The 20,329-nt window shown below is 39.6% G+C and overlaps 3 protein-coding genes across 3 annotated transcripts; 1 reads left to right on the top strand and 2 right to left on the bottom strand.

Moving 5' to 3' along the window:
- GPR135 (G protein-coupled receptor 135) lies at positions 1-3,727 on the bottom strand. Its single transcript, XM_032235919.1, has one exon. The coding sequence runs from the start codon at positions 2,510-2,512 to the stop codon at positions 1,202-1,204; it is 1,311 nt and encodes a 436-aa protein (XP_032091810.1). The 5' UTR covers positions 2,513-3,727; the 3' UTR covers positions 1-1,201.
- A 289-nt stretch (positions 3,728-4,016) lies between these two features.
- Positions 4,017-11,088, bottom strand: L3HYPDH (trans-L-3-hydroxyproline dehydratase). Its single transcript, XM_032235929.1, has 5 exons — positions 10,430-11,088; positions 7,723-7,892; positions 6,877-6,999; positions 5,202-5,339; positions 4,017-4,548 (listed from the first exon to the last, which is right to left on the bottom strand). The coding sequence occupies exons 1-5, from the start codon at positions 10,950-10,952 to the stop codon at positions 4,423-4,425; spliced, it is 1,080 nt and encodes a 359-aa protein (XP_032091820.1). The 5' UTR covers positions 10,953-11,088; the 3' UTR covers positions 4,017-4,422.
- A 1,124-nt stretch (positions 11,089-12,212) lies between these two features.
- JKAMP (JNK1/MAPK8 associated membrane protein) lies at positions 12,213-19,772 on the top strand. Its single transcript, XM_032235940.1, has 7 exons — positions 12,213-12,826; positions 14,313-14,401; positions 14,603-14,757; positions 16,370-16,576; positions 17,262-17,443; positions 17,973-18,049; positions 18,607-19,772. Exons 1-7 carry the CDS (start codon positions 12,823-12,825, stop codon positions 18,823-18,825), a joined length of 933 nt encoding a protein of 310 aa, XP_032091831.1. The 5' UTR covers positions 12,213-12,822; the 3' UTR covers positions 18,826-19,772.
- The last annotated feature ends 557 nt before the right edge of the window (positions 19,773-20,329 follow it).

The following is a 20,329-nucleotide window of genomic DNA, read 5'->3' as shown; positions in this document are numbered from 1 at the left end:
CAACCGGCTCGTGGGGACTGCCGCGAACCGCCTGAAACCCACCCCTGGTTCACTCCAAACTAATTGCAGTGCAGTAAATCCAAAAATGTCGCAAATAGGAATTTGAGTTCTTAAAAATCATAGCATTACAGGTCTAGATGTACTCTTAGAGGTTAGTCCAACATTCATTCATTCATTCATTCATTCATTCTGATTTAGATGACACCAGACTACAACTGACTCTGACTTGATATTAGCCAGTACAAGAGTTCAAAGAAAATACTCTAAAAATGGCATCATCCACCTAAGCAATTTTCAGGTACCATTGATTTCAATGAGAATTAATACACATATGGATTTTGAGAAAACAGGCATAGAATTGTGCTGCAAATGTCTCCATTGAAATCTCTGGAAGCTTAATCAGTGGGTTCAAATTTTTGCTGGATATTGTTATATTTATTTTCAACTACACAAAATATTTTCTGAAGGTACATTAGCAATAAACTGTCAAAAAAAGCACACTACAAATGGGTAAATTTTAGAAGTGCATTTTTTCTGTGATATTTCATTACTACGAAAATGCTACTTCATCATCAACAGACCAGCTTACTCAACGGTGTTTGTGACAGCAGGCTTAATGATGAGTAATATTTTCTTTCACATACCTAGTCTAGTACTGTGATCTTACAATGCTCATCTTTCCCAAGTGATTCACCTCTTTTTTTGTTATTCTGCGAATGAGACATCTCTAATTTCTCCAGAATGTCCATTCTTGATTTATCCTTTAGCTCAGTGCTAGTTGGCTAGTTCCCACAGATTATGTTTACCCCACATATTAAGCCCTGATTTTTTCAATCCAGTTTTGTAGTTCACACAACACACTAGTTTAACATGTGCTTGGCTAGTGTGCAAGTCAGTAGTCTTATGGATACAGCCATATAGCATTGTTAAATCATCACCTAGTAAATGTTACCCATTTTATTTCATGCTTTGCCTATAGCTTTTAACTCTTGCTCTCAAGGAGACCATACATAGCAGAAATCAAATTGCCATAATAAGCCATTAAAAAGCAGAAGTTTTTCAGAAGACCAGGAGTTAATTTGATCCCTTTGCTTCACATGCCCATTTTCCAAGATCTATTATTCTCCCCATCAGGTAACATACATTTGATTAATATAGGTTTTGTCACCAAATTAATTCCAATTCATGTAGCCATTTTGATTCACAGGGAAGTATCAACATTGCCTGATTTGTGTGTCAAGCCCACTTCAGATGCTGAACCAGGTTGCGCATCACGGCAGAAAAGTACTGCTGGGTTCCTAAAAGCCCACATAGCCACTTCTCTACCAGTGCCTGGACTGGAGCAGGTTAGATTATTCCTTACATTGCCCCCACTGCCATGCCCATAGCTGGCATAGCATGCTGCCCGGTTCTTGCTCTCCAGCCGATGACTCTGAGCAGCTGCCAAATAGGCAGCCACAGGTTTTTGAGCCCGATAGCCTCCTTCCCGATTGCGTCCAAGAAGAAGAGAAATGTTAGGGTTGCGGGTGGCATAGATGAGGGGGTTGATGGCACCATTGGCCCAGGCCATCCAGCTTGCCACAGTGTCTATGGCTGGGGAAAAGGAGAAATGTCCCATGGCAGCAGCCAAGCCTAATATGCAATAAGGGCCCCAGCAGCAGATGATGGAGACGATCATAATCAGAACGGTGGTGGCCGTGCGCATCTCACCATAGAAACGCAGGAGGTGCCCGTAAGTGGTGAGTGGGCGCACCCTGCTCTCGGTCAGTCGCACCGCCCGGCAGATGTTGTAGTGGCAGAAGCACATGAGGGCAAAGGGCAGCAGATAACAGAGGACAATCAAAGTGGCACTATAAGGGGGACCCAAATGGGAAGAGCCCCAAGGCAACACATACATGCAATGGTAGGAAGCAGCGGGGCCTGGCCCAACAGGCTGCTCCTCCTCTTCCTCCTCCTCCTGGGCCAGCAGGTACCAAGGCCCTGAGAAGCCCAGAGCGGCCAACCACACAGCAACCAGGAGCTGCGTGGCTCTCCGGCGGCCCATTTTATGCAGCGGCTGGCGTACGATGGCACAGTAGCGGTCAAAGGAGAGTAGGGCCATGGTCAGGGTGGCAGCGATGCCCAAGCCAGCGTGGAGGGTGGCGCTGGCCAAGCAGAGGCGGCGCCCGAAGATCCAGCTCCCGTGTGGGCGCCCATTGAGAAGGCCGACGAAGGCCAAGGGCAGGCACAGAAGGGTGTCCAGCAGTTCGGCGAGCGACAGCGACAGTACGAAGGCGTTGGTGACTGTCCGGAGCTGCCGGTGCCGGGCGATGATGACCACCACGGCGCCGTTGCCCAGCGTAGAAAGCGCGAAGATGGTGAGAAGCAACAGGCCCTGCGAGATCAGCGCCGCCCCCAACCAGCCCCACCGCGCCTCCTCCACGAGGTCCGAAGGCGCCGTTCCCTGCCCGCTCCCCGCGCTTCCATTGCCGGGTGCGGCAGAAGCGTTGCTCACCGAGGTCACCTCCTCCATGGGCAGCTGGCGCAGGAAGGCGCATCCCCAGCCCGAGCAAGGCGAGAACCAAGGGGGAACGGTGGGAAGCAACAGCCGCTTCAGGCGCCCGGGATGAGCGTCGTGTTGGGTTTCGGCGCGGTTACGTGGCTCCGGCCCCGTTGAGCCCTGGAAGGCTGCGCTCCCGCTGCATTTGGGGGACGGAGAAGTGGCGTCTGCGAAGCAGTTGGGAAAAGCGCCTCGCGGACCACGCTTCGGCCCTGCACACGTCTCGCGGCAACCTGGAAGGCAAGCGGAACTCTACGGGGATGTTTTGGGTCGCTGCCTGATTTTCCTTCACCCGGGGATGCGAGCTCCTTCCCGGGCAGACTGAGGCGGGGAGGGGTGGAACCGGCGGCAGCGTTTGGGGATGCTTAGCTTTCGCTGATTCCTTTGCCGAGCTGCTCAGCCAACCCGGACTCGGCGGGCGCCATATGGAAACCAGCCGTGTGGTGCGCTGAATTGGCTGGCTCCTCTTCGGAGCAAGAGACGTTCAGGGCCGCTGACGTTTCTACAGATGGTTGCCCGGGGAAACCATGTTATTCCCATCCGACGGCTGCTCAGGGCAGAAAGCACCGCTGCAGTTCCCACCCCCACTTTGCATCTTTCCCACTTCATCCCGAGGTCTGACTGGCGACCTGGCAGGGCTGCAAGTGGCCCCTTTAAATGTTTTACAATCCACCAGTCAAAAAAAGTCATTGACACCATCTCTGCTGACCCCAACAGTTGGCAAAATTATGGCAAAATTATTTATTCCCACCATATTAGCCCAGTTCAGTTTGTCAGAACATGAACAAGGATCTTTTGGAACAGAAGTACCAACCCCTTCTTGTTGGAGTGACTGAACAAATGCAGAGAAAACAGGATTTCAGTCTTCTAACTTTGCAGGATCTGAAACTGTGGGTCTCTGCATTATGTTTCTCAATGACCATTTTTAAAAAATCATGGGGAAAAACCACAGAATCACATCTCAAATTCTCCTTGGTTGGGTTTCCTCATCCACTACATTGTAGCAATGGAGTGGTCCATCCTCCTATCATCCTTGCCTAATCTGATACTCTCTGGTTCAGGCAGAGAGATTCTGGCTCTCCAGATGAATTACAACCTCCCAGGAACTCAGCGAGGATGGCCAACACGGAGAGGTGTGGAAATAGATGTTCAGCCACATTTGGCGTAAGGCAGGTTCCCTACTTCCATTGCAATGCATGGCACAGCTCTTATCAGGAGTTGCAGATTTTTAAGGTATAAGTGGGTGGGTTAGCAGTAGTATGTACTTAAAATGTAACAAAAATGATCTTTTTATTTGCATTTCATTTAATAAATCCATGTGCTGGCCATCAGTCTTAACAGTATACTCAGTTATAGATTTTAAAAACTTGTTTCATTATCAACTGGGGGGGGAAACAAATTTGCAGTTATTCAGCATTGAATCAGTGAATTTAATGAGATAATCCCAATAAAGGCCTTTAAGATTTTCATTTTTTTAAAAAAAATAACCTTTTGTAATTAATATCCATGCTGCATTCAAATAGATATCCTTCCCCCTACATACACACAAAGTCTAGCAAGAAAATTCCCACATTTCAAAAAAAGAAGTTATTCTCTGAAATCTTTGAATAACTTCTTTGTAAGTTGTTATTAAACACCTAACTACTAATGCAATTCTAATTTATTGTTACTTACAGCATTTTGCTGTCACAAGTTTATTAACAATCATCATAAATTATTCTAATTTCCTACTGCATTTGTCCCCTAAAAGTCTTTTCTGATGCCAAGAAAAAATATTTATGACTTACTACCCTGCCATCATGTTCCTATTGGCCAAGAAAAGATTTTATAATAGATAACTAAACAAAGATGCATCTTTTTCATCAGAGTTATTAAGGAAGCAATTACTTGAGAAAGAAACCATATTTCAATGGATCATTTTCTTCAAGAGTGAAAATTGATGTTCCGGTATAAAAAGATTCTCCTGAGACTTCTACTATAACAGCATTGTGTTCACCACATTTTGTTTCCTGGATTGGAAAAACAAGCACTTTAGGTTAAAAAAATAAGCCTGCTCATTAATTCAGTAATACAGTCTATAGGTTTTTGCAATAGCAAATAGGTTTTGTGAGGAGACCTATATACCCAGAATGAAATATTAAGTAATAATTAAAATGTCTTTTTCAACACTGGACAATCCCCAATATTATGCAACCAGAAATTAAAGTAAACTCATGCCGTAATATTTTTCCTTCACTGCCTATTGCTTCCTATTCTCTGAATGTTAAAAATTGCATTGGGCTGCAGCTGGAAAAAATCCAAGTTGGGATTCTTACATTGTTCCTACAAAACTATTCCTCTTAATACTAGATCCTGCTGCAACCCATGGCAAATTTTTCGGAATGCTTCGTAGGCCTTTCCTTCATCTTCAGGAAAGGCTACCCAAAACGGATGGGGGTTCAGAGAAAGACAAAGTTCTGTTTTGCAAGTGGCTCTCGACTCCCACAACTCTGAGGAAGAATCGACTCAATTTAATCCCAACTGAGGTAGATTTTGAATTCACTTTAATGGTATCAGGAAAAGCAACCCTTTCAGTCAGCTAATTCCATATTTTCTTAAAAAAAATAACCTGTACAAACTACTCTCCCCCCCCCCCCCAAATAAATAAAAGTTTGGTATTTGCCTTTATTGCTTTTCCAGTGAACAAGGAACCAGTTGAACTGCTTCTGAAGGTCCTGGTCTGGTTCAGTTGAATTAATCCTTTATGGTATTGTAAGGCAATGCGAGCAGTCACACCTGATCCTGTAGGACTTCGATCAACCTATTTTAGAAATATATGACCTATTGTATTTTTGTTCATTGTTTTATTATGCAAATCAACAATTATATTCCTATCTATGCCTATTCACTCATCTTTACAGGTATTCATATCTATACTGTCTACTTTCCCTTTGGAGTTCATCATTCCAATTAAAATATGCTGGGAAAAATTATGTTTAGGATTAAAACATCCTAGAATAAGGCTGACTGGGTAAGAATACAGTGACAGGCAATCTCCTGTAAATAAACAGAGCAAATTTCTCTCCCTCTAGTACTGAAGTTGTTATCTAGGTGGGTAATGAAATGTCTGCACGATAACAATAATCCCCCCCTAAAATAATATTGACTTCATCTTATTATTCAGTACTAATATGGAGAGTGTTGGTGCCCATACAATTGGAATTCTGTCTTTATAAAGTCTGTGCAGAAGGGAGATATCAATGACACTGTAGATATTGAAGTTCAATACCAACCATCATGCTGGGTGGGTTTTACAAGTTGTAGTTCAGTATTTAAAGCTGGGGAATCATACTCAAAGTCCTTAGCCCTCCAGATAATCCTGTCCAGCCAGAATGAGGGAAACCACTGGCTGGTTTGAACAGATATTATAGCTCCTTTGTTTAGCTAAAGAGAGGCTTGCTATAGACAGAAACTAAAGAAGCTACACACCTACCTCTGTCTCAAAGGACCATTGCAAGCCCCTTCTGCAACTTTTTCCAACCATTTTCTGCTGTTTAGCATTGAATTTCCCCACAACATTCCCTTCACTGCTTTTTGAACTTATCAAGTGGGAGTTACAGTTGGCTGGGAATCCCAGCACATTATTAGTGCTGTCACTTTCCTGGCCTTTCTTTTAAGAGCAATCTGAAATTGAGTAAATTTTCAGGAATTGTTATTTTCTTGCAATATATTTTTTTTCTTCCTGGGATTTTCCTGCAAGCCTTTTTTTTTAGATCAACCAAATATTTATCCATTGTTTGTGGGGGGAAACTTGACCAACTGACTTGTTGTCTTAGCCTCACATCTTGAGCTGAGAGAGTACCCGGCCAATGTCTATTTAGCTTTCTGGTGTCTAGCCTGGTGCCTTAACTAATAGACCAAACAGGCTCCGGCAATACTTGACTAATTAAAACCAAATTTGCCATTCTTCTTTAATGACAGTGCCAATACAAGTTTTTTTTCTTGGCAGAATAGAAAACTCGAGCATAGAATTGTTGGGAGATAAATTCTTATGATTAGGTTCAACCACATTACTGTTCAACCACAGTCAAATTACATTCTGTATTGATTTTATTCTAGGACAAATAGAATTTTTAATGTATAAAAGCAGACATTCAAGTCTGGCTCTCCTGCCTTTCACATTGCAGATACATATTCCCCATCTCTAGCAAAAGTCATGATGGGTACTTATATCTCCCCCCCCTTGCTATTCTAGGACTCTGGTGGACAGGGATCCAGTTGAGGGCTACTCAATTAAGGGCTACTTTTTGTGATCTTAGGATAAAGCTCAGAGTCTTTCCTCATGCATGCTTTATTACCTGTGCATCTGCAAATATACATATATTACTTGTAGGTTCATCACTAAATTCATCTTTGCCATCTGTCAGTATAGTTCCATAAATGAAAGCCATATCTTCAATAAGAGGATGGTGAACTTTGAACTAGAAGAAACAAAATGTTTTAGAGACATTTGTTAAATGTAACAGAGAAAGGATCTAACTCTAACTGCTTAATTAGACCTTCACATAGTATCAATGTCCCTACTCAGGAAAGATTTGAGTACTTCACTGAAATTTCTTCCATGAAAAACTAGTTGGAAATATTGTGAGCAAGGTTTTGTATTTGTATTAAAAAAAGAAATCAGATATCAGAATATTAATATAGCAACCTTCTAGTCAAAGTCTGAATTATAACTGAATATACCATAGTTCAGCTTTTGTTGGAACTATGGAATTTTTAAATTTTGATCTATTGTTCTATATAAGAAGAGCTCTGAAAGATTAAATACAAAGCCATCAAGTCAAGGGTGACTGATCAATAGATTTAAAAAATCAAAGAACTGTAGCTACTGTACCAATAGCAATCTTCTAACATTCCCCAAGAGTTAGTAGTTAAATAAGCTTATGATTCAGGCATCTAATTCCCCAATTTACATTTGTTCCTATTTCTCCCACTGTAATCATTCAAAATGGCCAGAGTACAGGAATCTGTTTCTAAAGCAAAGTTATTTGATATATTATTATTCTGGAAAAAGTATTTCTCATCTGCTGCCAGTATTTTGAAAAAGTTAATTACATTTTTCTTTCATTTCAAATAACAACTCACTGATTTACAAAATGATGCATTTAGCTAGAAAATACAATACAAAGCCATGTCAAATGTACCTGAGCCTTTACAGCTTCTGTTACTGCAGATGCTGCGGCTACAAGATCCCTAATTTTTGAGGAACATACATCAAGGCCTAATTGTTCAGCACTGAGAAATGCATAGAAAGCACCCCCATAGCCAACATCAAGGACGACTTTTCCATAGCCAGGAACATCAATGGTTATATCTGATAATCAAGTAAGAAAAAAAAAGAAGGGAAGGAAGAGAGAAGAGATAAAGGCTATTTAAATATCATCAGTGTTATTATTTTTACATTTATTTTGTTCAATAGTTTATTCTTAAGGCAACCACACCCAAAAAAGGACATTAAAAATCTATAATCTAGATTCCCATCTTTCCTTACAACTAATATATGAAGATTCCCCAAATATAGTGATATTTCCTTCTTGTGTCTTTGTCATCTTTTTCCAGTTTCAATCTTATTAGTGCCATTATTAAACCTTATTTTTAGAGGAAATTACATTGGTGAAAGGATACTATATACTACTTCTAAATTATTACTGAGGTACAAGGTATTTCATCTTCACAGAGAACTTCAAGAGCAGAAAGTAAATAAAAATTACCGTGGTGATTATAGGAACTATAATCAAATGGCATAACTATAATCACAATGACACAACATATATGGGGGTAACTGTGAGTGATTTGATTAATACAGGGATCTACATGCATTTGAAAAACAAAACGTACAGGTTCACTAAGGTAATCATGAGAAGCAGTGTAGTACAGAGAAGCATTCCTTCCATGAATCAAAGTTAAAGCCTAAGGAATAGCAGAAAAGAGGTTAATTACAGTAGATTTACATTATCAATCACAAAAAACATGCAAGTCAGAAAGCAAGCTTTCAATTTTCCAATTGAGCTACACCATTTTATATCAGTTAAAATTTATATCTGTGACCAAATAATAATTTGATTTATTATTAATGATGCCAATATTTGAAATAAGATTCCTTACTGTACTCTCAGTATTTAGCTCCTATGGTCCTTTAGGGAGGAGTGTGAGAGCTATGTATAAGAATAACTTATAGAGGCATTTATACCTGTTTCTTAAACCATTTTCTCTCAGGACTTTTATAAATAATGGAGGACCCCCAAAAGACTTTTGTTAGTATGTGTTACATTTATTGATATTTATCTTAAAAAAAATTAAAGCTGACATATCTGATACTATCATATTGTATTATTTTTCAACAAATGATGGCAAACAATTTTAACCACAGATCCCCAAGAGGATCTTGGGGGAAACTTCTGAGGTCCTAGGAGGACCACAATTTTAGAAACACTGAATAAAAACCAAGAAACTGAAGTTGACAAATTAGCTCAGTTCTAATAATGGCAATATATACAGCTAGTAAATTGGGAAAGATTACTAACATTTGGAACAATCAAGTTCTTTCTCTAGCCATTTTAAACACTACAGATTTTAAACACCACCTTCTTTCCATTTGAATTTAATGCTTATTTTCTTCACAAAAAGGAAAAACAGTGGATTTCTGTTGGCGGCCTTGACTAAGATAGCAAACTCAAACTCAAATCCTGGTCATTTCCCAGATAAAATGTTGTAACCCATTCTAGATGGGGCTGCCCTTGAAAAGCATCCAAAATCTGCAGCTAGTACAAAATGTGATGGTGCAGGAAGTTATGTGTACTTCAAGATCAGTGTACATTGCACCTCAGTTTTGCAAACTGCATTAGTTGCCAATTTGCTTCTGGTTGCGAGACGCTGGTTATTACCTATAAAGCCTGTTACATCTATCTGTCCCCATCAGAAGGGGCATGTTGCAAGCTGTGGTGAAATTCATTTTTTTTTTACTTCCAGTGGGTGTGGCAGGGGAAGGATACTGCAAAATCCCCATTCCCTCCTCATTCTGGGGTCAGCCAGAGGTGGTATTTATCGGTTCTCCGAACTACTCAAAATTTCCACTACCGGTTCTCCAGAACCTGTCAGAATCTGCTGGATTTCACCCCTGGTTAGAGGCTGCATCTTCCATTCAACAGAACCCAGGAGAGCCTTTTCTGTTGTCCTGCCTTCTGGAACTGTATCCCCCACAAAGTTGCGTTGGTCCCAGTCTTGTTGATCTTTGGAAGCCTGAAAAGCATCCTAGGGACACAGGAAGCTTGCAAGATGGTTGCATTGTATTGCTAAACTGTAAACCGACACTTTCCTAGGATTTTATATTTTAATTTATACCAATGTATCATCCCACACTCCAGCTACAGATATTTGCCACTATTGCAAGTGTATCTTCGTCGTTTTAAGTTGTGAGCTGCCTAGAGTCATGTGAGATGAGCAGCTATATAATCTTAAATACATCATGCTCTTAAAATGTCAATTAACAGTAAAAACTTTCTGGTTTTTCTTTTAAGAGGTTTCACTTCTTATCCAAGAAGCTGCTTCAGAGCTGAAGAAGCTTCTTGGATAAGGAAGCAAAATGTCTTCAAAGAAAAAAAGAGAAAGTGCAGTTGCCTCTTGAAAAAGCACTTTTGGGACAACCATGACCTGGATGACCAAGAAACTCCATAGACATTTAAGGGAAAAAATCGACGTCTCTCAGGCATCTTCCACACCCGTGGACTCCAACTCCCAGGAATCCCCGAGCCAACTCGGCTATTGGCAAGAATGCTGGGAGCAGAAGTCCATGATGCCTTAAGTGGGGAGACGGTCCAAGAGCGGGTCAGAGTAGCGCCACCGTATCCCTACCGGTAGCCGCGGCGAAGGCAGGCACGCTGTGGAAACGGACGCGGCTTCCACTGCGCTGCCCGTCCCAGGACGCAAAAGCCTTGACCGGCCCGCAGGGGCAGTGAATGGTGACGGCGGTCTCGCCGGGGGGAGGCGAGGGCTGGCAGAGGCCGTAGTCGAGGGCGAAGCGGCCCAGGCAAAGGACGGCGTGGCCGCACATGGGGCTCGCGCCCTCGTTGTGCATGAAGAGGGCTCCCAGGGCGGCTTCGGGCAGCTCGCTGGGCACCACCAGGGCGCCGTACATGTCGCGGTGTCCGCGGGGTTCGTGCATCAACAGTCGCCTCACAGCGTCCAGGTCCGGGGACTCCAGCAAGCGACGCCGGCGACTCAGGAGAGGCCCCTCAGGCCCGGGCTCCAACAGTCCCAAACCGCCAGGCACCACCACCCGGAGCGGCTCCCCTCCCGCGTGCATCTCCACCGTACGGATGGCCGGGCTGTCTAGCGCGCGCGGGGGCAGCCAACCACCGCGATCGCCCGCGGACATTTTCAACGGCTTTTCTTCGGTTCAGGCCAGCGCCGCTCCCCTCCCCGAGGCCCGCCCGCTAAACGCGTCACGAATGGGGCGGCCGTCATCGGAATGAGAATTTTTATTTTCAATCAATCAGAATAGAGCTGGAAGGGACCTTAGAGGTCTTCCAGTCCAGCCCCCAGCTCAAGCAGGAGGCTATTATTATTTCAGACAAATGACTGTCCAAGGAAAGGCAAAGCCTCTGCGCAGTTGCAGAGTTGATTTCCACGCATTTTAATAAGGTTGTTGAGATCCAAGATTATAAATCTCCCTTTCCAACACCAAAAACGACTGTAACAATTTTTGCTCAGCCCTAGCCTCTGTCAGGCCATAGTTCTTTATATAGTTATAATCCTAATGTTAACTCTATAATTCAAAAATACATTCACATTTTCTTTAGAATTGCATTGATCTTAATCATCCAGGTTTATGGATATTGCACCAAAGCAAGATAATGGAGAAACAAGCCCATAACTTAAGGCAGGTGTGCAAGTTTAATAAACAGTTAAACGGTTGTGGCTTGACCTGTTGCCAGTATTGTCACTCACTGTTTCCTGGTACAGGAACAGATAACATCCTTCTCTTTGGACTTTAACCCATTGCAAATGCGCCTTGGATGTATATTTTCCATACCCCCAGAGTAGATGGTCTCTATAATTTTCTTTCATTCTAGCAGCAGTCCCAACTCTGATTTGCTGCAGTGTTCAGGAAATTCCAAAAGGTTGCTGTCCCAGCCAGACCTTTCCTGCTGGGCTGCTATGTTGTCCGCTGGTTGGGAGTTGATGCTTTATTTTTATAATCATGTAGTTAATCTAACAAGTTAATAAACTATCAGCTGTAGAGACTTATGCATTCGCCTCCTACATCTCCAATGGGCACTCATTTGGCCGGGTAAAGTCTGATTCCTTAATTCTGTGGATAATATCACATTGTTGAAATTGATTCAAATAGTTCCCAGTAATTTTGTTTTATACAATACTATTATTGTGTGCCAAGCCAATAAGGGGAATTAGGTTCCTATTTAGCAATCATAAAGATGTTATGCAATTCTGTGTGTAATGTAGGTCATCCTGCATGCTAAAAAAATTATAATTGGCCTAAAAACTATTTTTTTCATGAAGCATAAACCATAAAAAGCCAGTGTATCTAAGTGTCCCAAAAGAGCAATACACTTTCAGAATGTTCATTTATATTTAAATATCCTTCTAATTCTTGTTGCACATTTAATAAAAAAGTCCTTTATTAAATCATATAAATAGGAATTCGTTTATAATATTATAACATAAGACCTGACTAATATGACAAGATATTGAAACAACGCTACATAATTATCCACCCATAATTCCTAGTTGCTGGCATAGATTATTGGGCGACATAAATTTGTTAGATAGACTACACTTGAATAGATAGACAAGATAGATAAAATAGAATACTAGATAGTTTAAAAACGCTCAAATATTCTAACTTCACCAGATTAAATTTTACAGATCTAGTGGAAAAATTGGCTGAGGTTGATTTTTCCAGCTATTTCATATATTTAAGGGAGTAGCTCTTCATTATTTCTAACTCTACGGGCAAAAAGAGTACGGCGTTTTTACTCGGGCATTTCCGCCATTCACCATTAAGTTTCCTCCGGCGCAGGAAATGAATATCGTCACATGACCTGGGAGATGGAACACAAATAACAGCTTGTGGGTTTAGCTTCTCCGCCTACTTAAGGGCAAGCAGTTAATCGAATCAGCAAGGGGTTGCGGCATCTGAGTCGGCAGCTGATTGGCTGGATATTTGTGTGCTGTCAAAATCCCGAGTCTTTGTTGTACTTCCGTCGTGGCCGGACTGGAGCAAGATGGGTGAGTTTGAGCTGTGGAGACGGTCTTGCTATGGTTGTGGCCAGCATTAATGTCGCCTGAAGTCCCACAGGCCAGGCCGACTAGTTTATTAGGAACAATAGCAGCGGGTTTGTTTGTAGCTTATACGCGTGGCTTGAATGCCACTCACTTCCTCATTTGAAAGAGGACCATCCTCCCAATATCCCCGGAGAAGATCGCTTTACAGAAAAGGGTCGATTGCTTCACCACCGAGCGAAAAGTGGTGCTTTGCGTAATTTACTGATGCTACTCCTTCTCTCTCCTTAAATTTTGTCATTATATGGGGGCTTTTTGTAGATTTGGTTTCTCTTTCTGATCTTTATGATTAGAATGGGATTCTGTTTATCAGGTACTGTGTAAACCTGGACATTGTGTGACTTAAAGGCAAGGTAAACATAAATCCAGTAAAATAAGGAAATACATAGATGCCATCATGGCACTCCCTTTGCGCAACATCAAGCAAAATCTAGACAAAGGGTAAGAAATAAGCCAAAAAAGGTTATAAAGTAGGAATTAAAGAAAGATAATATATTTTCTATTATTTCAGAGATAATATAAATTTAGGTCCCAAATACCAGTCTGGCTTCCCAAACCATCCTTGCTCCACCACAGCCAGAATTGCTTTGTGCATTCTTTTTTTGTTCTTTAAACAACTTCATATGCTACCCAGTACTTTTCTGCAAGAATTTGCATGTCTTAAAAATTCTCTATTCATTCTTTAATCTTTGATAAAATTTCATCATGATAAGAAATACATGTTTCTAGTTTTTTCCCCATTTACATGTATACATGTCTTCACTATCTTGTCTTTGAAATATTAATTTTAATATCTCATTGCAGTGGCTCCCAATAAATTTCTGCTGCAGTTCAAGGTGCTGATTGTCCCCCTTCATGAGGCCAAGTTCCCGCGTGGTTTCTGCCTCTCCCATCCGATGAAGCAGAATGGGCATACTTCTGGTCCATGAAGCAGTGTCATTTGATAGGCAATAGGAATATTGATTTCTTTGTTGTATTTTTTGTCTCAACCTTCTCCTGAGATATAGACAGCTCCACCTCTGCTTTCTTTCTAGAAGACTGTAAAGACCCGGCTCTCTCCCCCCCCCCCCACAAGAATTGAGATCAGGGTATTCATAGAAGTTTAATGTGAGGTAATTGTGTTCGATTGAACTTATTGCATTCTGGCCAAAATCTACAAATGCTGTATTGTCCTTGTTAGCAGAGAATGCAACACATAGCACAGGGTCAACTAAATATGTTAACCTAGTCTTGCTTTCTCTAATTTATTAAAATCATTACTGTATATGAAAGCCTTGCAAAGACCAGCACTAGGATGGCTGATTGAGTGCAATTTCTATGGAGCTATTTAATAATTATGGTATAAGAAAAATTGCATAAAATCAGGTGAGATTTTACAGATAAAAAGTGTCATAGAAAGATTCAAGAATTATTCACTATTTTTTGGTGCAAGTTGTAGAAATTCAGCCAGACTGCCTTGGACTCTATTGTGGAAGAACATTGGAAATTATAAATGGAACTGAAATTCATGGTGATTGTGGGGTGAGTTGTACGTTTGGCAATTTTTCTAAATATTTAAAACAAGGGTATGTTGTTATTGGACATGACTTGGTAAAAGGTTGGGCTGAATGTTTCCATGAATTGTTTTTATGTAAATAATCAAATAGATAGGAAAACTAGATAAAACATTTTAAATAAATGAAGTAAAGGCTTTATAAAATAGATTGTGATAAAACTTTACAGGTATGTCCCAGAGGACAAAGAAGTGATCCCTATAAAATCTGCCGCGAATGTACGGGCTCCCCAGAACGCTATGATTGGCTTTATCTTGGCTTTATGGCAATGCTACCTCTCATTCTGCATTGGTTCTTCATTGAATGGTATTCAGGGAAAAAGAGGTAAATATTAAAACAAAATAAGGTGTTAGCTTAATAATATTTAACTTTAAAATGCACTAACTTCTCAACTAAATATGTAAAAAATCAGTTATTTATAAAGAGATGTTTACATATGTATCTATGTTTGTCCTCTTGGATTTTAGCCTCTATTTAATTCTTGTTCATTTTAATCATTTTTATATTTATACTTTTATTATAATGTAAACTGCCCAGTTTATTAGACAGTGAGATGGGTGGTATATAAATCAAATAATAAATAAATATAACCCACCACATTGGGAAATTCAATACTATCATAAAAAATATAAAGACATTTTTAGTTCAGCTCACTTGCTATAAAAATACAGTTGCAGTTTTCTTGGTAACAGTGCAGTAGTAGTTTTCAGAAGTATTTTGCAACAGTGCAGAAATAATATGCATTGGCTTTTTTTCAAGTTTTTTTTTCAGTTTTTCACTCTAGCCTACAATCCTGAGTCTATAAATTTCCCATACAAATTCTAGTATGGCCTAATTCAGCTTAGTTTCCAAGCCCCACCAGGTGTCCCTTGTGCTGCCACCTGCTGGTACTATTATTTTAATGCATGAACTAGATTTATAACTGGTTGCTTAGTGACCATTCAGTTACAGCGGACCTCCCTATAACTTAGTTATGAAGATTTGATGGCTGCCCCTCCCTTTCACCTGTTGGTGCTCAGCAATAAGCCCATATTTATAGCCATTTGCAATGTACCGTGGTCACATGATCATGTTTCATGACGGTTTTGCTGAAAACGGTTTATTTTCAGTTTTTTGCAAACCTGGCCCCATACGGAACCATTGGTTTGCTTAATGACCTCAGTGCTTGCTTAACTGCTGCACAAAGTTTGTAAAATTGGGTTGGTCGTATGAGTGATTTACCACTGTTATTACTTAAAGCTGTGATGTTCTATCTGTATTTTCATATGCATATATTTATATGATGGGGACACAGTGGCTCAGTGGCTAAGATGCTGAGCTTGTCAATCAGGTCAATGGTTCAAATCCCTAGCACCATGTAACAGAGTGAGCTCCCGTTACTTGTCCCAGCTTCTGCCAACCTAGCAGTTCGAAAGCATGTAAAATGCAAGTAGAAAAAATAGGAACCACCTTTGGTGGGAAGGTAACAGCGTTCCATGCACCTTTGGCATTTAGTCATGCCGGCTACATGACCACAGAGACATCTTCGGATAGCACTAGCTCTTCGGCTTTGAAATGGAGATGAGCACAGCCCCCTAGAGTTGGGAACGACTAGCACATATGTGCAAGGGGAACCTTTACATTAATTTATATAATGCAGTGTCACATTTACTATTTAAAACATTTATCTTTTCTCAAACTCTGGGCATTTTTGATTTTTGAATCAATTTTTGAAAATATTGAGCGATTTGTCAAAAGTTAACTCAATCGCCAAAGTTATCTATAATAAAACAAATAAATCTGGAAAGCCAAGACACCTCCTTCACGTGGAGAAAAAAGCTCTTAGATCCTGCCTGCTACTTATGAGAGAGATCTCATCTTGAAGGTTTTGCAACACTCCCTAAGAATAAGATAATTAATGTTTTATGGCACTTTTGTTTTTATCTTTTCTCAACAGTTCCAGTGCTCTTTTCCAGCACATCACTGCTTTAATTGAATGCAGTGTGGCAGCAATTGTTACCCTGCTTGTAAGTGATCCCATGGGCTCCCTGCACATCCGCTCATGCAGAGTGATGATGCTTTCTGACTGGTATACCATGCTTTACAATCCAAGTCCTGATTATGTTACCACCATTCACTGTACCCACGAAGCTGTCTATCCTCTGTGAGTATATACTTCTAACTTCTGTACTGATCTCCTAATACTTTGAACAAAAGGCAAGACGTTTTCATTGTAACAGTCACGTTATTTCAATTTTAATGGTTTCTATCAGACACAAAAAAAATTAGATTGAGGGTGGTTTATTTCTAAGTAAAATGGCATTGGTTTGTAAGTTTAATTATTGTCACTACTGCAGTTGATTTTCAGTGTAATAACTGATGGCCGAGGAACAAACATGAGACTCTTTTTGTCTATTTTTTAAAAACTTGAGTTATGAGCAATATACGATGTAACTTTATTGCAGTACTTTTGTTTAACAAATTTGCGGCCGTTCCTCATCTGTTTGGGGTTGTCAGTTAAGGAAAATGGGAATAGGATTAAAAAACAAATCTGTTGGAATACAATAGATATCCCTTTCCCATGGAAGGGGACAAGAAGTGACCTTATCAAGAACTCTGATCTGTCTATAGGCCAAAGCCTGGCTCTAGTATGAAAGTAGAATATTGATATAATGCTATAGGGAAGATCTAAAACGCTGCTGAAAGGAAAGAGGAAGTGAGCTTTTAGGATAGGCAGGTTGTCTTATTTCCACAATTTGAAAAGAAATTGTCAGTGATTTTATTATCCAACTGTTAGTTCTAGGAATTTGAGGTCACAGTGTGCTAATTTTAACAACCTTCTCTTTCAGCTACACCATTGTATTCATATACTATGCATTCTGTTTAGTATTGATGATGATGCTTCGTCCTCTGCTGGTAAAGAAGATTGCTTGTGGGCTGGGAAAGTCAGATAGATTTAAGAGCATTTACGCAGCTCTTTACTTCTTCCCAATTCTGACTGTGCTTCAGGCTGTTGGAGGTGGTTTGCTCTGTAAGTTATTTTCTATTCCCTCTTGTACGAAACACACAGCCCAGCTTGGAAGTGGCAGGAAAGAAACATCTTGTTATATTAAAAGAATAGACTTCAGTTCCCAAATACTAAGCTACCATGGTCTCGGTTTCCACCACAAATTAAATAAAAACCAAACAAATCATGGAATGTACACATATTTACCATTATATGTAAACCAGGTGATACTTATAAAATGTATAGTAAACATGAATGTAAATGTGTTACTGGTAGGTAGATTCTGAGCTTCACTGCATCCTAAAATCATGGAGAAAATCTTTAAATACTGAGATTAGAGTTTTTATTCTTAAATCAGAGGATAGGAAAGCAATGCATCACATGAGAACTATAACAGAATATGATGTCTGATATATTTTACTGGGGGCAGTTTCACTAAATCCAATGGGATTTCCTCTTGAATATAGTATTTTGAAAACAAATTGCTTACCTATCTATTCTGTTTAACCAAGATGATAAAAGTGTGTATAACATCTTTCTTTTTTTCTTCCAGACTATGCTTTCCCCTATATCATCATAGTGTTATCTCTTGTTACCCTGGTTGTCTATCTATCAGCTTCTGAAGTAGAAGTAAGTAAATCACTGCAACTAGCAAAATTATTAACTGTCAATAGGCTGTGAGGTTCTGGGAGCTGATTGGTTTAGTATCCTATAGGCACCATCTGAGAAAAAATGAATTACTGAATCTGTTGGATCTATTGAACAGAAACTCTCTCTCTCCAGCAGTTAGGATTTTCATAAAGTTGCTGGATACCTTGCCCTGCCAACACTGACTAGGAAAAAAATCTACGAACATTTTAAAGAAGCCTTTAAAATGTATTCAGTTTTCAAGAATGTGATCTCTCAGCCTGTTGTGCCGAGGAAGATTGTGCACTCAAACCCAATCTTTCATCAAAATTCCTAAATGAATAAAAGGTTAAAATAATTTGACTTTTCTCCTTTAATGATTCTAATTGATCCCTGAAGCTAATCAGTTATTGCTTTGGGAGTATTTGCTGAGACAGTTTATTATCAGGATGGAAAAGTTATTCCAACAGAATCCCTGAATCTCACATTCCAGTTGTACCTGTAAGTAGATTACTATACAAATAAAAACTAATGGAAATATCTTGTCTTCTATTTTCAAGACTTTCAAAGATCTGCTTGTCAGGAAGAAAAGGCTTATCGTTCTGTTTAGCCATTGGCTGCTGCATGCCTATGGAATTATCTCCATTTCCAAGCTGAGCAACATTTATCAGGACTTGCCTTTGCTGGCCTTGGTGCCCGCACCAGCCCTTTTTTATTTGCTAACTGCAAAATACACCGAGCCATCCCGGATATTATCTGAGGGAGCAAATGGACGTTAATTGTAACTAATAATAGTCTGGGTAAGTAATGTATAAAAGAGAGTCAGTTTTCTTGGATCCAACTGTCCTTACCTTAGTTGTTAGCTTGTTATGGATCAGCTTTCAAATAAAACTTTTCTTTTTTTGAGGATCAAAACTGGACAACTCTGTACCAACCAGAAAGCAAATTTTCTAAACAGTGTGGATACCCAGTGTGTGTAATGCCTTAAGACTCTTTATCAGCTACAGAAGCCCTTGATTTTAGCAGTTAAGTCTCTAGTCTTGTTCTGTATATCTGTTTTACATTTGTCTGTTATGTGTAAATAATTTGTACAGCATACTTGAAAATAGTGTAATTTATTGATTTCACAGCACAGTATTTTCTTACATGTTTGAATCTGCATTCATAGAAGAATAAAAGATTCAGTATTCTAATTTCAGTTTATTCAAGTCTGTTTTATCCTAGAGAGAAAAAACAAAATGACATAACATATTATACAAACACTTTTATCTGACCAAGCATTTATATGAGATAGAAATTATGTAGTAGCAATATTTGCTCTGCATTAAGAATTTGTTTGTGAAATATTTCAAGTTTGAAAGAGCTTATGAAACACCTGTCCCTCTTTTACAACAAACACATTGACAGAATTTCCATTTAAAAAGGAACACCAGGATTCAGTTATGTACTGCAAATAAATAAATAAATAAATAAATTTTAAAGATCACCCTTTTAGGTGATCTTTAAAAAATATTTTCTGTCTCCAGTTCGGCGGCTAGATAGTTTATGCGGTTCCACTTCTAGTAGTGAATAACCAGATATGCCAGTTATGTTTTATATTATGTTGTGTGTTGTTTTATGTGTAACAATTTATTTTTAATTTTGTGAAGCTGCTAAGAGTTCTGAAGTTGGGGAGCCTATAAATTTGACAAATGAAAAAATAAATAAAGCATCTGTTAAAAATTTGTCATGGGTTGTAGGCTTCTTCATCTCATACTCAGCACATTGTTCTCACATTTAAATCCACAAGCAGTTTTACTCAGATTTTTTTTAAAAAAATACCTCTCAAGTATAATAAACAGGAAAGAAATGATTGTCTGCCACTACTGAAACAAATGTGAGGATTGTTTTCAGCCACAGAAAATGTTTTTTAAAAGATTAATAGATCTTGGAAGTCCATGCAAATTCTAGGTATATATGTGGAAATGACAATTTACTGATTTTAGGTTGTCTAATGGTTAAAGCAGTTTGTCTCATCTGTTTTTCCTTTTTTAAATAAGCTATAGCTCAGAATATGATTGGCTTCCTGTAAGGTGTTACTTTAAGATACATATTTTAGAAATTCAATTGAGTATCTAGTACTGATTTTAAGTTATATTGCTCTAAGGTGGAATTAAGCAAGGTTTTTGTGAGCCACCTTTTATTTGAAAAACAAAAACTAAGCAGAGTTCAACCTAAATAGTATTTGTATTGAAGACATCAGAAAATCCCAGAGCTATTGAATAAATTAGGAAATGTAAAAAA

The sequence above is a fragment of the Thamnophis elegans genome, chromosome 1 (assembly GCF_009769535.1).
Source record: "Thamnophis elegans isolate rThaEle1 chromosome 1, rThaEle1.pri, whole genome shotgun sequence".
In the NCBI taxonomy this organism is placed as follows: domain Eukaryota; kingdom Metazoa; phylum Chordata; class Lepidosauria; order Squamata; family Colubridae; genus Thamnophis; species Thamnophis elegans.
The sequence above is the reverse complement of the archived record's forward strand: the minus strand, read 5'-3'. Positions and strand labels throughout refer to the sequence as shown.

Excerpts from the sequence above, each read along its gene's own strand:
- L3HYPDH (XM_032235929.1), bottom strand. The coding sequence starts at position 10,952 with ATGTCCGCGGGCGATCGCGGTGGTTGGCTGCCCCCGCGCGCGCTAGAC. Across the intron at positions 7,893-10,429 it reads TGCCTTCGCCGCGGCTACCG|ATATAACCATTGATGTTCCT; the intron begins GTAGGGATACGG and ends CTTGATTATCAG. Across the intron at positions 5,340-6,876 it reads GTATATTTGCAGATGCACAG|GTTGATCGAAGTCCTACAGG; the intron begins GTAATAAAGCAT and ends TTTCTAAAATAG.
- JKAMP (XM_032235940.1), top strand. Across the intron at positions 14,758-16,369 it reads TGGTATTCAGGGAAAAAGAG|TTCCAGTGCTCTTTTCCAGC; the intron begins GTAAATATTAAA and ends TTTTCTCAACAG. Across the intron at positions 16,577-17,261 it reads CACGAAGCTGTCTATCCTCT|CTACACCATTGTATTCATAT; the intron begins GTGAGTATATAC and ends CTTCTCTTTCAG.
- GPR135 (XM_032235919.1), bottom strand. The coding sequence starts at position 2,512 with ATGGAGGAGGTGACCTCGGTGAGCAACGCTTCTGCCGCACCCGGCAAT.